We start from the raw sequence: 15,390 nt of genomic DNA on the forward strand, positions 1-15,390 counted from the left end.
GCGTTTTCTTATTTGGGAGAAGCTGTAGGGCTTCTTGGAATTCAGCCAGTGAAAGAGGTGAGTCCAGAGCTGCAACCTCTTCATCATTTAGTTTTGGTAAATTTATACTGTTAAGAAATTCCTCAATAGCAGTATCAGATGGATTAATCTGTGATTAGTATAAAGCTTCATAAAAGTCTTTGTTGTGGGTCGTGAGTAATGTTACCAGTTGCATCTTTAACAGAAAGAATAGCTGGTTTTTCTTTATTTAGTTTTAACTGGTTGAGGAGCAGACCAGGAATTTTCCAGATTTGTTGATGCCAGGGAGAAGTTTCCTCACTGGGGCTGGAGTTGGCCAGTTTCCTGCCATCTGTTGGGAACACACCAGTGGCTCCTCTGAGTGTGCCACACGCTGGTTTTCTGTGAGTGTCACAGCTGCCTCCAGGCTCACTAGTCTGTGGTAGCGTACTCATTCTGTAATCCTCACCGGGAGCCCCTCTATGAACTGCTCAAGCACCACCAGTTGCATTAGTCAGCTTTCCACATCGGATGGCTCCGACTGCAGCCACCTGGCTGCCACATTCCCGAGCCGATGGGCGTAGGCAAAGGGATGATCTCCTGCCTCCATCTGGGAGCCCCGGAATCGACGCTGGTGCTCCTCTGGTGACAACCCCAACTGGTCCAACACCGCCACACGGATGTGCTTGAAGCTGCCCCACACAGCCGGGGGTAGACTCAGCACCGCTGTCTTGGCTTCTTCAGACAGCAGGGAAAGCAGCGCACCACCCAATCAGCCTCCAGCCTCTTGCATGCCTCGACTGTTGCCTCAAATATGTCCAGGAAGGACCGGGGATCAACAGCCTTCCACATTTTATGAAGTGTGATGGAGGAGATCGTGGTGACTGGGTGCAGTTGAACCCCAGACTCAGGCCAAGCCACCAGATTTTCCAGCACCTTAGTGTGCCGCTCAGCCTGGGCCTGCAGTATCTCCAGCTGCTGTTACTACACAACTTAGGTCTCCTTCTCCTCCCTCTCCATCCCGGTGTGCTACTGTGCATGCATAGGGAGCAACAGAATTAGTTGATGCTAGCCAGCTGAGTGAGACAACCTCTCTGCCACCACCCCACTGAACCCACTGCACCACCCATGCCACTACAGTGGTTTATTGGGAGAGAAATTTAATGTGATTTTGTGTTTCCCTGTTTGCTGCTTCATTAATTTCCTTTCATTTTTGAAACATATGTTTGGAATGAATAAAAAACGTGCAATCAAGCTGAGGTGGACAGCATCTTCTGTGGGATCCAAGCCAGTTCAGCTGGCACTGAAGCAGGAAAAAAACTGTTTAAAGAAGTCAACATGCAGTATATCAGGAAAATGGAAGATTGTGAGAGAGGTAGGATTGTAGGAAAATTAATGAACATATTGATACAGAGGAATGGGGGGGAGGGGGTATCAGTGTCCAAAAGACATCGAGAGCAAGATGAGGGGAGGAGTTAAGAGAAGGTGTGAGCATCAGAGCATCAGTTACGTTACTAATTCTGTTTATTGCACTGCCCGAGCTGTAGCTCTCTGCAGGTCTGTGAATATGGATACACAGGGTGGAGCAGAGCTCTGCTTTCCACAACTCTTCAACACCTCTTGCAAGAAGCCTACAATTCCTCTGTCTCAAGTTGTGCTCTTTCAAATTCTGATGCCATTAATTTCTCTGCTCACTGTGGCTCTCAACCTGCTCGTCATCATCGCAGTCTCTCACTTCAGGCAGAGATTCATCTTTTTTTAAACTGCTGCTGTAACTTTACAAGGCTGACTCAGTTTGAGCCAATAATTAATGGTCTTGCTGCTCTTACATTTTAACATGTATACTGTTGCACAGTGATGGGCAAATGTCAGACCAGAAACCGCAAATTGTATTCTTTCTCCTATATTAATCTTCAGATTCTTTCCGCTGCAACCTCAGTATCTTTTAAGTGTCTATGGTGCCGAAAATATCTCCTTTGTAATAGTTGCTTGAATATTTTCATTTTGGTGATTTTTGGATTAATTACATTCTCCTATCTCTTTCCAGGCAGCTTCACACCCCCACTAACATCCTCCTCCTCTCTCTGGCGGTCACAGACTTTCTTGTTGGTTTCCTGTCTATGCCAGGAGATATCCTCCGAAACACAGCCTGCTGGTTTTCCAGTCAGCTCACATGTTCTCTGTATAATTATCTATCCTTCTTTTTTCCCTCTGTTTCAGTGGGAAACATGGTGCTGATATCAGTCGACCGCTATGTGGCTATTTGTGACCCTCTGCATTACCCCACCAGAATCACTGACAGAAGAGTTAAACTCTGTGTCTGTCTGTGTTGGCTCTGCTCTGTTTTTTACTGCTATTTAATAGTAGGAAATAATCTGATTCAACCAGGCGTGCATAATTCCTGTTATGGAGAATGTATAATTTTCCTTGACTTCATTGCAGGAGTTGTTGATCTTGCTTTGTCCTTTATTGTTCCAGTTACTGTCATTGTAGTTCTGTATATGAGAGTGTTTGTGGTGGCCGTGTCTCAGGCCAGGGCCATGCGCTCTCATGTTACAGCTGTCACACTGCAGCTCTCAGTGAGTCGAACACCAAAGAAATCTGAGTTAAAAGCAGCCAGGACTCTTGGTGTTCTTGTTCTTGTGTTTCTGATATGTTTCTGCCCTTATTACTGTGTTTCTCTTTTAGGGGAAGAGTTGCTCAATAGTGTATCTGCATCTATTGTGTTCTATCTGTTTGATTTTCACTCCTTTCTTAACCCTTTGATCTATGCTATGTTCTACCCCTGGTTTAGAAAAGCTGTGAAACTAATTGTCACTCTGCAGGTACTGCAGCCTGGCTCCTGTGAGGTCAGCATGCTGTAGAAGCTCTAATCTGCTGTTCATGATCACAACTGAGTCAGCAGATGTTATAATACATTTTGCCTCTTAAAGAGAACTTTGGATTGTGTTCCTTATTGTGTATATTATAAAGAATGGAAATTATTACATATTTAGGGCATAGTAACTTCACAGTTCAATAACTATTTTCATCTTGTCAGATTTTTTATAGTAATTGTGTGTTTTCCTCCGCATTTGTCTCTTATTTTGTAATGCAATAAAAGTCCTCCTCTGAGGGAAGGTGCTACACCTTGAATCATAGCGCTAAGCAACAACACATATATGAAATGTACACCTGGTCACATCTGCACATCAACATTCATGCCCCTGTTGTTGCATGTGGCGTCACTGTTATTGATACCAGAGAAAGGAAAGGAATTATGAGGAGAGAAGAGAAGTGCACTGAATTATCGTTTATACCAATAAACTGATACGCAAGTTACATTTACTGTTGGAGCTGCTCCAGATGGAAGAGTTTTTATCATTTTTTTTCATATATTTTTTGATTTATTAGTACTTTAAGAAAAAGGTTAAATGGGGTTTTTTTTCAGTAATATCATTATAAACTATTTTCCTCACATATTGCAAGAAATATTCTCAGTCAGAGTCAAAGGATAAGAATGTGGCAGCAGGAGAGACAACAGATAAGCTCAGAACAAAAGTAATAAGTTTAAAAAAGCAATATTTTTTAAAAGATTAATAGTTGTAATCTTATTTTTAATTGTTATATAAAACTGCATCACATTTGAGTTGGTGGGGATAATATTAACCTAGTAAATATAGTTAGCTCATTGGTGTGTGTTATACAGAAGCATACTAACTAAAAATGTTTGATCCTTTTCTTTACACTGCTCCATAAACGCTGCCATGAATGCATCTTGTTTTTTGTTTTTTTACTGTACTTCATGTAGCCATACTTCAAATTGTGTATCACTTGTGCTCTCAGAATTACAAGTATCAGTAAGGAATATGAGACTCAACTGGAGTGTCAGGATGTCATATTTTCCATCCTGCCTGCTGATGATCAGTTTTCTGGTTTAGAAGGTCATAAAAACTGAGTTAAGCGTCTTAGTCTGGTAGCACATACCACCACAAAGCCCTTGCAGCTTTTTTGATAACAGACAGAACTGACTGGAGGCCCCTTCAAACAGCACAAAGTCACTAGCAGAGATGGGAGAAAACAAAGTAAAAATACTTTGCTGCTGTACTTAAGTAGAATTATCAGGTATCTATACTTGAGTATCTGTTTTTCTGACAACTTTTTACTTTTACTTCCTACATTTTAAGACAAATATCTTTTCAAAACAGGCTTGTTACTTTAACACATCTCCCAGTGGCCAAATGTGGCCAATGGTATGCCGCTCCCAGAGGAGTGGAACATGCTGATGCTGCAGCAGTCAGTCTGTTCTGAGGGAGTAAGCTGCTGTGCTCAGAGGGTCGGCCTCATTAGCTACTACCTACAAGTTTATGTAAGCTTTTGTCTCACTCTGCACACACAAATCTGCATGTATGCAAATCTCCAAGGACAGCTCACTAAACAGTGTCTTTTTTACACTGCATGATTTAGGGCCACACAAAATAATACACAAAATAATCTAAGCTTGGCCAACAGAAATCAAATCTTAGGTCACGTGAGATTTGACTTGAATCCAACTGAACCCTTTGAGTATTAAAGAAAAAGAAAGTGAAAACAGAAGAACAGCTGAATGTGAACAGCAGAATCAAATCTGCTATCAAAATAAAGCAAGCATACAAAATATGAAAAATGCAAGAAACATTCATTTCTTTCAGATAAAGGTTTTACATCTGGACCTGCACATGTAATCTGTCTAACCTGTTTTCTATACAGTTAATTACTATTGTACTTTGGAGTCAAATGAAGCTTAATACAATCATTATCTTTGTGTTTCTGTCAGCAGTGAATGTATTGATGCCTCTAGCTTTGTTCCCTCTCCAATCTTGTCAGAAGATGGCGCTCCTGACTAAATTTTGCAGTGCCAGAAAAAGAGATCAATACTGAAGTGAAGGCTGAATAAATGGGGCACTTAAACTGCAAGAGTTACTGTTTAGAAATCCTTACACTCTTATGTATTTACAATATGATAAGGCTGTTCAGATTATTTTTCTTAAATATCTGTAAATAATGATCACAGTTGCTGGCTCATACAGTGGAGGCAGCAACCGTTCAATCCACAAGAGGTCTCTCTTTGTCTGTCTCTGCACAATGCGTGCCACATTGAACATAACCCACTCCTTTATTTTCTTGAAGTCCTGTGCTGACTCGTTTTTAGTCAGTGTCTCATCTGCAGGTGAAAGGACACACTTCTTGGTCAGATGTTTGCCTCCTGTCTGAGCAAGGCTGAAGAGAGCAGCAGCTCCTGTGTTAACGATGTGTCTACAGTGAATTCTGTCTGCGTACAACAAAAAAAATGTAGGTTTGATAGAAACTTGATAGAAATATTGATAAAATATAGTTCTTGGTCTTTGAGTACTAGGGCTTCAGAGTGTTTTGATTTGTGTTGATTTTAGGTGAAAGGAATCTGAAGGGGATCTTGTTTGTGTGTGTGGTGTGTGTGTGTGTGTGTGTGTGTGTGTGTGTGTGTGTGTGTGTGTGTGTGTGTGTGTGTGTGTGCGCATAGATACACACGGATAAACTGAATTCTGGAACAAAGAAAAATTTTCATCCATTTTCTTCATATCTCTGCTCAACTTAAATGCCATTTTAATGCATTTGAATTAAGTTGATTCAGTTCATGTAGTGCTGTTTGTTGATGAAAGGCAGTTTAACGTTGGCTTGATATTCGTCACATAAACTTGCTTAAAAATGCAGATTGTGATTAAGATTCATGGAAGTCGAGTCAATTCAACATTTGGAACCAAATTTGAGGAAAACAGCATGAGCTCTGTAAGCCTCAAGATCAAGTGCTGCGTTCGTAGAAAGATAAGTCCATCTTCATGGTCTGGTTATGGATTTATGCATGGGCAGATGGGAGCCTATGGAATCTGCAAAAGGGTTTCATGACTTTTAATCTCTGATCACAATTTTTATATTATAAGTTTTGCTGTGGAACAGCAATCTGGGGGGGGGGGGGGGGGGGTCAAATCAACAAGCTGCTGCTGTTGTGGCCACAACCAGGCATTATGCCAAATTTTGTAGCAGCAAGCTCTATAACTATAACTCCTTTCTAATCACGTAGTCCATCATTTTCAGTGCTCAAAGCAGTCATACACTTTATTGTAGTGAAACCAGCAATGCATTAACATAAAATTACCATTGCAATGAAAATCTTCCAAGTATCACAGCAGAAGCAATGTACAAGCAGTTGACTGGTTCAAAACTTAAAGGTCACTACAAAAATTGTAGTGATACACAGTGTAGCTCTTGTTCTGACATACTCCAGCATTTGTCTTATATAAGGGAAAAAAATATTAAATATTTCCCCTGAAACAGTTATTTAACATGACAGGTTTATAAGTACTTTTGTAGTAGGAGCCTCAGGCTAATGACCTTCTCTTAATTTCTATTAGACCAGTGGTCTTGGAAAGCGCTGGTCTAACATTATACTGCAGGAATATATATATAATTTAAAATCTTACTTTCTAAAATAATTAGTAATTTGCACAGTACTGAGGTTTAAATTTATCCCTCTGAAATGCAGTGAAGTTAAAATAAAGACATAATGTAAGTACCTCAACATCGTACTGTACTTCACTGTACATTTCTTTATGAGCTGGTATCAAATTTGCTACAGTCAGCTATAAATTGTTCAGGGGCACATGTTTAACACACATCATGGCTCTGAAACAATGCTGAATAACAACGAGTTTGTCCCCAACGAGCCAATCAACAATTGTAGAGACCCTTTCAAACTTATTTTTCTCATTTTAATCAGATTTGACTGGTGATTCTTTATGTGTACTTTTATGGCCTGACTTCTAAAGTTATGGCTCTCTCCCCACTGATTTTGAAAATGAAAATAACTGCCTGGAAGCAACATCTGGATGGATGTTAAGTGACGAGACTTGCTTCTAGAAGTGCTTTGTTAAACCTGCAGTAGAAATCTGAAAGAAATCAATCACAGAGTTCTGTAATTTGTGCCCTTCTTGATTTCTTAAACATGTTCTGAAACACTTTTCAGATCATCAAACAAGTTTTAATTAGACAAAGATAACCTGAGTAAATACAAAATGAGTCTATGGAGGAATTTTGGTGCGCTCTTCTTTGTAGAATTGTTTAAATTCAGCCACATCGGAGGGTTTGCGAGCATGAACGGCTTGTTTAAGGTCATGCACAGATTTTGACTCGGCCACTCCAAAACATTTATTTTGCTTTGTTTTTTATCCAGAGGTGGACCTGCTGGTCTGTTTTGGATTAATGTCCTGCTGCATAACTTGAGTGTGCTTAAACTTCAGGTCACAAACTGATGGCCAGACATTCTCCTTCAGGATTTTCTGGTCGAGAGCATAATTCACGATTCCTTAAATTACACCAAGTCGTCCGGGGACCGAAGCAGCAAATCAGCCCCACACCATCACACCACCACCACCATGTTTGACTGTTGCTCTGATCTTTTTATGAAATGCTGTGTTAGTTTTCTGCAGACGTAACAGGACTCAAACCTTCCAAAAATTCATCTTTTGTCTCGTCAGAAGTCTCAAAAGTCTTTTGTTTTTTGGCAAAAGTGAGACAAGCCTTTGTGTTCTTTTGGGTCAGCAGTGGTTTTCCACTTGGAACTTTCCCATAGATGCCATTTTTGCCCAGTCTCTTTATTATTGTTGAATCATGAATGCTGAGCCATGGGTGAGATTTTCTAAAGCCTGAAAAGAGAGCCCAGAGGAGGTGCAGGACTCTAGTTTCAGCAGACCACTTGAGTGCAGATATTTTTTTTTTTTTTGTCCAGTTGTAACAATATGTGTTTCTTTCCCACCTATCAAAGAAACACAGTTGTCTTGGTGAAGCAGTGAACATTATATGAAACAACCAAAAACATTTTCAAAGCAGTAAACTGACCAGCCTTCACACTAATGAGCTATAGCGATTATTACACCCCTTTTTTTTATTGTTAAGCTTGAGCAAGGCACCATAGAAACTCACTCACTTGACATGCCTATGTGGTTGTGTTTAGCTCAACATGTCTGGAGCTGTTGTTGCACATTCCTCTGTCAGCCAGCGTGACACCCACTGCCATTCAGAGGGTCCGGCTCTCAACATGCAGGAGGTTCAGCTGGCGAATCACAGTCATGTGATGCTTAGAAAACATTTCCTTTTCTTTATACTGTTAAAAGGCTGTAAGGCTATTGACATGCCATTGCTGTAGTGCTACATTATTGCCCATCCCCTCTACAAAGGAACAAAAATGCAGACTTTAACAATAATGGTCATTTGTTCTCTCAGAAAACATGACTATTATATAACTTTTTATATTCTTGTTGAAATTCGTATTGCTTATGCTTTTTTTGTGTCTTAATTACATCAAAGTTGATTCACTACCTGGCAAAGACAAAACATCCTAATATATGAATTCAGTTCATATTCCCATAAAATATGTGCTAACAGGAATTTTGATACCAAAGACACTAAAGCGTCATCAGTTTCAGCTGCTTTGGTGTTAATGAAATTAACAGCAGGTGCACTAGAGGGGCAACAATGAGACAAAAACAAAGCAGGAATGTTTTTACAGGTGGAGGCCACTCACATTTTCCCTCCTTGTCTTTTCCGACTGTTTTTCACTAGTTTTGCATTTGGCTAGGGTCAGTGTCACTGAGGCTGCACAGGTAGTCCAACTCCTCCAGGATGGCACATCAATGCGTGCCTTTGCCAGAAGGTGTGCTGTGTCTCTCAGCACAGTCTCAAGAGCATGGAGGAGATTCCAGGAGACAGACAGTTACTCTAGGAGAGCTGAACAGGGATGTAGAAGGTCCTTAACCCATCGGCAGGCCTGATACCTGCTCCACTGTGCAAGGAGGAACAGGATGAGCACTGCCAGAACTACAGAATGACCTTCAGCAGCCACTGGTGTGAATGTCTGTGAAAAATCAAAAACAGACTTTGTGAGGTCCATATCAGTATAGATACCCAACAGGATTTTTTTTTCTCCCTTTGGGATCGGATGTGTTTTCAAAGTGTTACTTTTTTCAGTGTAGGTTTTTTGTTTTGTTTTGTTTTTTTAAGGAAACCTAGATTTGATTTAAAAGGGTTGAAATGAAGTGAACTTACTGTTCTCTGGAACTACTGTAGCACTGCTGTCAGGCAAATACCCAAAGGACTGCAAAGCTGATTGTCGTGCATTCCTTCCAGGTGGATGTTTCACATGTTACTGTGGACACGGTCACACTCTGGCCAATCTGGTCATTTAACCTAAAGTGTGATACATATAAGTTATTGTGCATAAAGTAGAGCCTGTAATGTTTCTCAGTCACTGTGGACAACCACAGCTGGTACAGAGATGAAGGAAGCAATATGAGAGAGGGGACAATCATAACTGTAATGTCAGACTTCCTGAGAGCAGCTGTATGAGCCGGGAGAATAAATGGCAGAGCAGGAACGCCGTGGAATAATCTGGATTTGTGGTTGAAGGTTGTCTTAGCATATTATGCTGGCACAGTGGTCTCTGCTCCAAATTGGAAACTGTCTGGTTTTACAAGAGGCTACCTGGATTTCAGGTGCATAAAGGGTAATTACTACCCATGTTGCCATAGTTACTGGTTATAAAACACATTTTTTACCATCACTAAAATGAACAGTGGTTCGTATCTTCTCTCTCTCTCTCTCTTTTAAGTTTAATTACATTTATTGGTTTTAATGATTTTCAGCAGTGGCATTAAGAAAAACTAGTGGCCTTTTTTTCCTCTGTAGTTTGTATGATCGCACCGGTACGAGAACCAACCAACCAAGAAATTGTGTCCAAACAAACAAATAAATGGACAAAACAAACAAACAAACAAAAAACAATTTTGATTTGTGGCTTTAAAACTGACACAAAGGAAATTAAAATGCTGTAAAAATCTGATTCCTCAGCTTTTACCAGCCTCTGTCTGTCCTCACCTCTCCCAGCTTCTTATAATAAGACCAAACATGTGAATCCAGGACTTCATTTCCATTTTAAAGGAGAGATGAGGAAAGACTAGGGAGGGGTGACAGTGTGTCAGACTGATGCTTCACTGTGTTTTATTTATTGCAGGGGGTGTCTGCAAACACACACACACACACACACACACACACACACACACACAATACATCTTGTTTACAATACTTCAGAGGACATTGTACATTATATTATCATAAGCACTTCATGTGTAAACTAACTTATTGGGATTTTTACTAATTTTTTAAGTATTCCTAGGATGTGATTTTATAAATTAGTTCATGCCCAAACATTCACACACACACATACACACACACACACACACACCACCACCACCACCACCACCTCTTCCTCTAATGAGAGTTGACGTTCCTGTGGGCGAAGCCATCTCTGACCTTGTCTCCTTCAGCAAAGACAGAGTCCATTTTTAAATGAAATACTATCAGTGACTCAGATTATATCCTGTTCTTACTGTGACTGTTTCATTCATTCATTCAACATTCATCTCTCTTCATAGCCACATGATGCCCTTAGACATATTTTTTGGCCACACCAGTGAGAAATACCACTTTTGTTTATATTAATTTTGAAATTCTGTTAATTGAGTTTGTGTACTGTGGGTGAGTGCCTTTCCTTTAAAAATAAATATGTGCAGTATTGATGTTTTTGTAAACACTTTACTAATGAGGCGCAGTGACAGTTTTGGGGCTGAAAGTCATGAACACAGTTGTGTTTGCAGCTAAGCTTGTTTCATGTGTGTTTGTAAATCCCAGAGCTTAGAGTATTTAAATGAATCATATAAACACGACTTACTATGATTTATGACAGACAGCTTGTGGTAAAACACAAGACAAATTGTGATAAAATGCTAAAAAAAAAGCCTCAAAAATAGTCTTGCTTTCCCCTCGATGTGGCCGTGATAGTTGCAGTGTTCATATGTTTCAGGGAGAGATGCTAAGCTCCACTTTTTACAGTGAGCAATGAGCTTCAGACTTTTACACATTTCTTCACAGAGATCAGCTCATTCTGAAAACGACAGAGAGCACAAAAGGCCTTTGCATGTCTTTACTGAGCAGCACACACACATACAGAGCTCCAAATACTAAAATATATCATTCAGGTGTCACTGTTTGCAGTGTAGCATAAACTGTCACAGTTGGCTGTCACGCAGAATCAAATGGCATGCAGGGAAAAATAAATAAAAGAAGATAAAAAAAAAAGATTGACTAATTAATTAATTTTTTAAAAGTGCTCACACAGTATAATTTTTTTGCCCCTAAAGAACCAACAAATTGAGCCCCAAACCACCACAACAGCCACTGCTGCAGAACAGCACTGCACTTCCATTAGCTAATGGCCTCACAGTAACGCCCTCTGACCCATCAGTCCAGACGGGCCAGAACAACTGTAACACAAGCTGGTAGTATACATTCATAGCAACCAGTAAGTGTCATAGACAGCTGCTTAAGTTGTGACACTGGAAATGAGTGGTGGATATAACCCAGATCATGTAATACACAAGGGGCAGTGTTCAAATCAATTTCACAGGAAAGCTGATGAGACCTGGTTTATTCATCCACCAATCACAGAACCTGATCAGCTGCCACATGAAAACAGGTTTGCTGGCTGAGAAGTGCCGAGTTTGTGCCACTTCAAACTAAAAGCAGTTGCTCCCTTCAGCTGAAGCTAACGTAAAAGTAAATGCAGCACATATCAAAAATGTAAACGTAGTGTGGTGTTGCACTAACTGTGGCATTAACTCTAAAGGCTGCCATTAAAGAACCTTTTGTCCTTTTCCCCCATCAAGTGTATTTGTACTTAATGAAAACATTTCACCCTCTCTCCCCTTTACTTTGAAATACCGACCTTTGAAGTATGAGTATTAGCCAGCGCATTAAATCAGCAGGACACTCCAATTATGAACCCCTCCTGCTGGGTTACAGGAACTTGAAGTTTCTCTCATGTAGTCCGACCTGTGTCACACAAACCTTTCCTCTGCAGCTGTGTGGAGGCCAAAGGTCACAGTGGACCCCGGAGCCTTGTTGGCACATTTACATTTAATTTAGAAAAGGTGAAAACAGTGTGTGTGTGTGTGTGTGTGTGTGTGTGTGTGTGTGTGTGTGTGTGTGTGTGTGTGTGTGTGATAAGATGCCACTTTACAGGAAAATTTACAGTATCTTTATGTAGTCTTTTTCTCCTGGACGTGCTTTATCTGAGTTTTCTCATACTTTAAATTCAGCGTCTGAATCCTTCCCCTCATCTTAGCTCCACTGCTCCGTGCTGTATTTCTCCTCTGTTTTGGTTTTGGGGGTAGGCAAAACAAGTCAGAGTGTCTAATCTCCAACTAAGAAGATGATTTATTTCTGGGAAGACAAAGGAAAGGCTGTTGTGAGCAGGAAAATTTCCTCTGGGTAGGATCTAAGCATAGTGGGTGAAATGCATTGACAGACAAGGCAAGCTTGTGTGGCTTAATCCTACACACATACAACATGTGTGAGATTAAAAAAAAAGCGGGGGGGGGGGGGGGGGGGGGGGGGGGGGTATAAAGCCTTCCATTTAGGTAAAGGATCACATCTGAGGTGAGGTGATTTCTTGTTTTGTTCCTTAAATGTTCAAGGTGTGTCTTTCTCTGGATATCTTTACTGAAGTTCATTTTATCCAAGTATTAGTGGCAGCAGGCAGCCTGACACGCAGTGCCGGGGGACCATCTCTAGATCCAGGTCAAGGGCACAGTGAAAGGAGAAACATGCAACCTCCAGAGGTCTGCCCTGGCCTGAGTTTTGAACTCAAAATCCTGTTGCTTAGCTACTCTTCTCATCTGACAGCTGTTCAGACATCATCGCCAGGAGTTTATGTGGAAGTTTTCATGCTGAATATTTTGGTAGATGGACTAGTTCTTATATAGCACCGTTCTACTCTAGCTGTGCACTCAAAGCACTTCATACAGCACATTTGCATTCACTCACACATTCATGCAAGCACTGTTTTGCACTTTCTATCTAACATTCACACACACTCACTCTCCTACGGCTGCACCGGAAAGCAACTTGGGGTTCAGTATCTTGCCCAAGGATACTTTGGCATGCAGACCGGAGCAGCCAGGAATCAAACCACCAACCTTCCCATTAGTGAATGACCTGCTCTTCCTACTGAGCCACAGCCACTCCAGTTTTCCCCCATTCCACTACATACACATTATCTTACCAAGCAGGCTGTTGGTGCCCCACTGCAACAGTTTATTGTAGTTGATCAGAGAGGAAAAGATCAGCGAAATTTTCAAATCAAGACTTCTCACTCCTCATCATCAATATGATATCATATATGATTTTCACTTCAGGATTACTGCAGTCAAAAAAATCATGAGAATGATATTATCATAATATATAAATCTGTCTATCTAATCTATCAAATCCATCTAGAGCTGTGATATTTTAAGAGTTATTAGTTATTATTAACATTGGGTGCCAATGTGGTGCAGTGGTTAGCACTGCAGTAATAATACTGACATAAAATTGATGTTTTATTTTTAAACATCATGGTTGTTGGTAACATGTGAGTTGATTCAGTTTTGATTGCAAAATTGGAATATTCCGTTAACCTGTCTCGAATATCCACTTTTTATTTATTTCTATTTATTATTATTATTTTTTTAATTATTATTCTTTTTTTTAGAACATATTTTTCTTCTTTATTGTACAAATTTTTGGTGGGTTACATAACATTTATCTATATGCACCATCTTCATGTATAGTGAATCAAACTAGTTTCATACTTCATAGAGGAGAAGAGTTCCTCCTGAAGGTGAAAAGTTTATGACTATCCACATGTCCATCCATCTTTCATTTATTCATTCATGTCAGTAGGTACAGTATCTGGTGAGGATTGCCAGCATAGACCTGTTTTTGCTTTACCTGCTGCTTCTGGTGTAATCTCTTTAACCTCTTAGCCTCTCCTGGTTTTTCTGCAACAAGCCAGGCATCTGTGTGATGTTTGTTCTCAGGTGGCAGATCTACAACCCTTCTACTCTCCATTAACATTTTCTGCTCTACTTCCACCTCTGTCCCCACAGGGCGCAAACAACCCTGGCAACAAGCAGCGGCATCGAAAGGGGACTGGATGGTTGCCTCTGTGACTTCACGGTGAGTGACTCATCTGATTGGCCAACCAGCTGCAACCGATAACTTGCAATGAGAGTTAATGTCCCAAAGGAGAACTGTTCAAGTTCCATAAAGCTTCCAGTGAACTCCTCCACCTGCACATTGTCTCTGCAGGAGATTCCTATGCTCATGTTATCATGTTAACAGGATAACTAGGACAGAGGGTCATACCCCCTCCCTATCACCCCCAACCTTCTGACCTCATATTCTAAAACAGGCTTACTTTGAAGTAAGCGTCTTACAGTCTCATGCTCTGCTGTTTCTTTCTTTCTTTCTTTCTTTTTTTTTTTTGGTTACACCTTTAGGCTTATGTCTTTGAACGCCCACCTTCCTCTTTGAACTTTTCAGCCTTCAAAATAATCCAATTAGTTTCAGCAATTGTGACGCCTGAATATGAACCATACAAAATGGTTGGGTGCTCCGAGCACCGTTGGAAGAAAAGCTGTTGAATCTTTGATCACTTCAACTCAGGCAGAGAGTGGAACCAGGTCACCTTCAGTTCATGCACTCTGTCACTGTCAGGGTGCTTCTGTGGTGATTCCTCTCACACCTCATTCATTTACTCCATATGTTTTATATTTCTTTTGCAACATGGAGTAAATAAAACATCTTGTTAAGCAGATCTGATCCAAGAGAGACCAGAAAGACTATGGGCCAGATTTATTTACAATCTGCACAAAAAATTTTTTTTAAAATTGTTATATATTATATACATATATATAATACATATATATGTATTGTTATATACTGAGAAACTACTGTGTTTTACTGCCAAACAGATATGCTAAAGTGAGACAGATACAGTAATTTTTGTGGATGGCCTAATTGCGTATGTATTGCTGAAAGCAGTGGTTTCCCTTTTGGAAGGAAAATATTTCAAAGAATCATAAGTTACAGAAGTTTGTGAGGTGCACCGAGGAAGAAGCACCATGTTTGGTTTGGCAGATGACGTAATCCCAAATCCCCTTTGGGGGTTACATCACAATATGGACGCACTCGTGCATTTTACTGCAAATTGCGCCAAATTTAATGGAAAAAACTAAAAAACCTCTATAGTACCTCATGCAGCTGTGATACTTGTGTGCTTTTATTTGGAATGCCAGGAAAAGATGGTAACAACAGAACAAACAGAAGTATTTCAGATTAATGTCTGAATCTTGCAGCATGCAACCCCACAAATCACACAGACAAAACAAACAATGTTCAGTTTTATAAGGTTTGTAATAACAACCCTTACATGCTTACGCCCTTACACTTTTAAAACAAAGCTGG

The 15,390-nt window shown here is 40.3% G+C and overlaps 1 protein-coding gene across 1 annotated transcript; it reads left to right on the top strand.

Moving 5' to 3' along the window:
- Nucleotides 1–1,564: 1,564 nt before the first annotated feature.
- On the top strand, nt 1,565–2,861 carry LOC115801096 (trace amine-associated receptor 13c-like). The gene is made up of 2 exons (XM_030758806.1): nt 1,565–1,737; nt 2,045–2,861. Exons 1-2 carry the CDS (start codon nt 1,565–1,567, stop codon nt 2,859–2,861), a joined length of 990 nt encoding a protein of 329 aa, XP_030614666.1.
- The last annotated feature ends 12,529 nt before the right edge of the window (nt 2,862–15,390 follow it).

Source organism: Archocentrus centrarchus, chromosome 21, assembly GCF_007364275.1.
Source record: "Archocentrus centrarchus isolate MPI-CPG fArcCen1 chromosome 21, fArcCen1, whole genome shotgun sequence".
Lineage (NCBI taxonomy): Eukaryota > Metazoa > Chordata > Actinopteri > Cichliformes > Cichlidae > Archocentrus > Archocentrus centrarchus.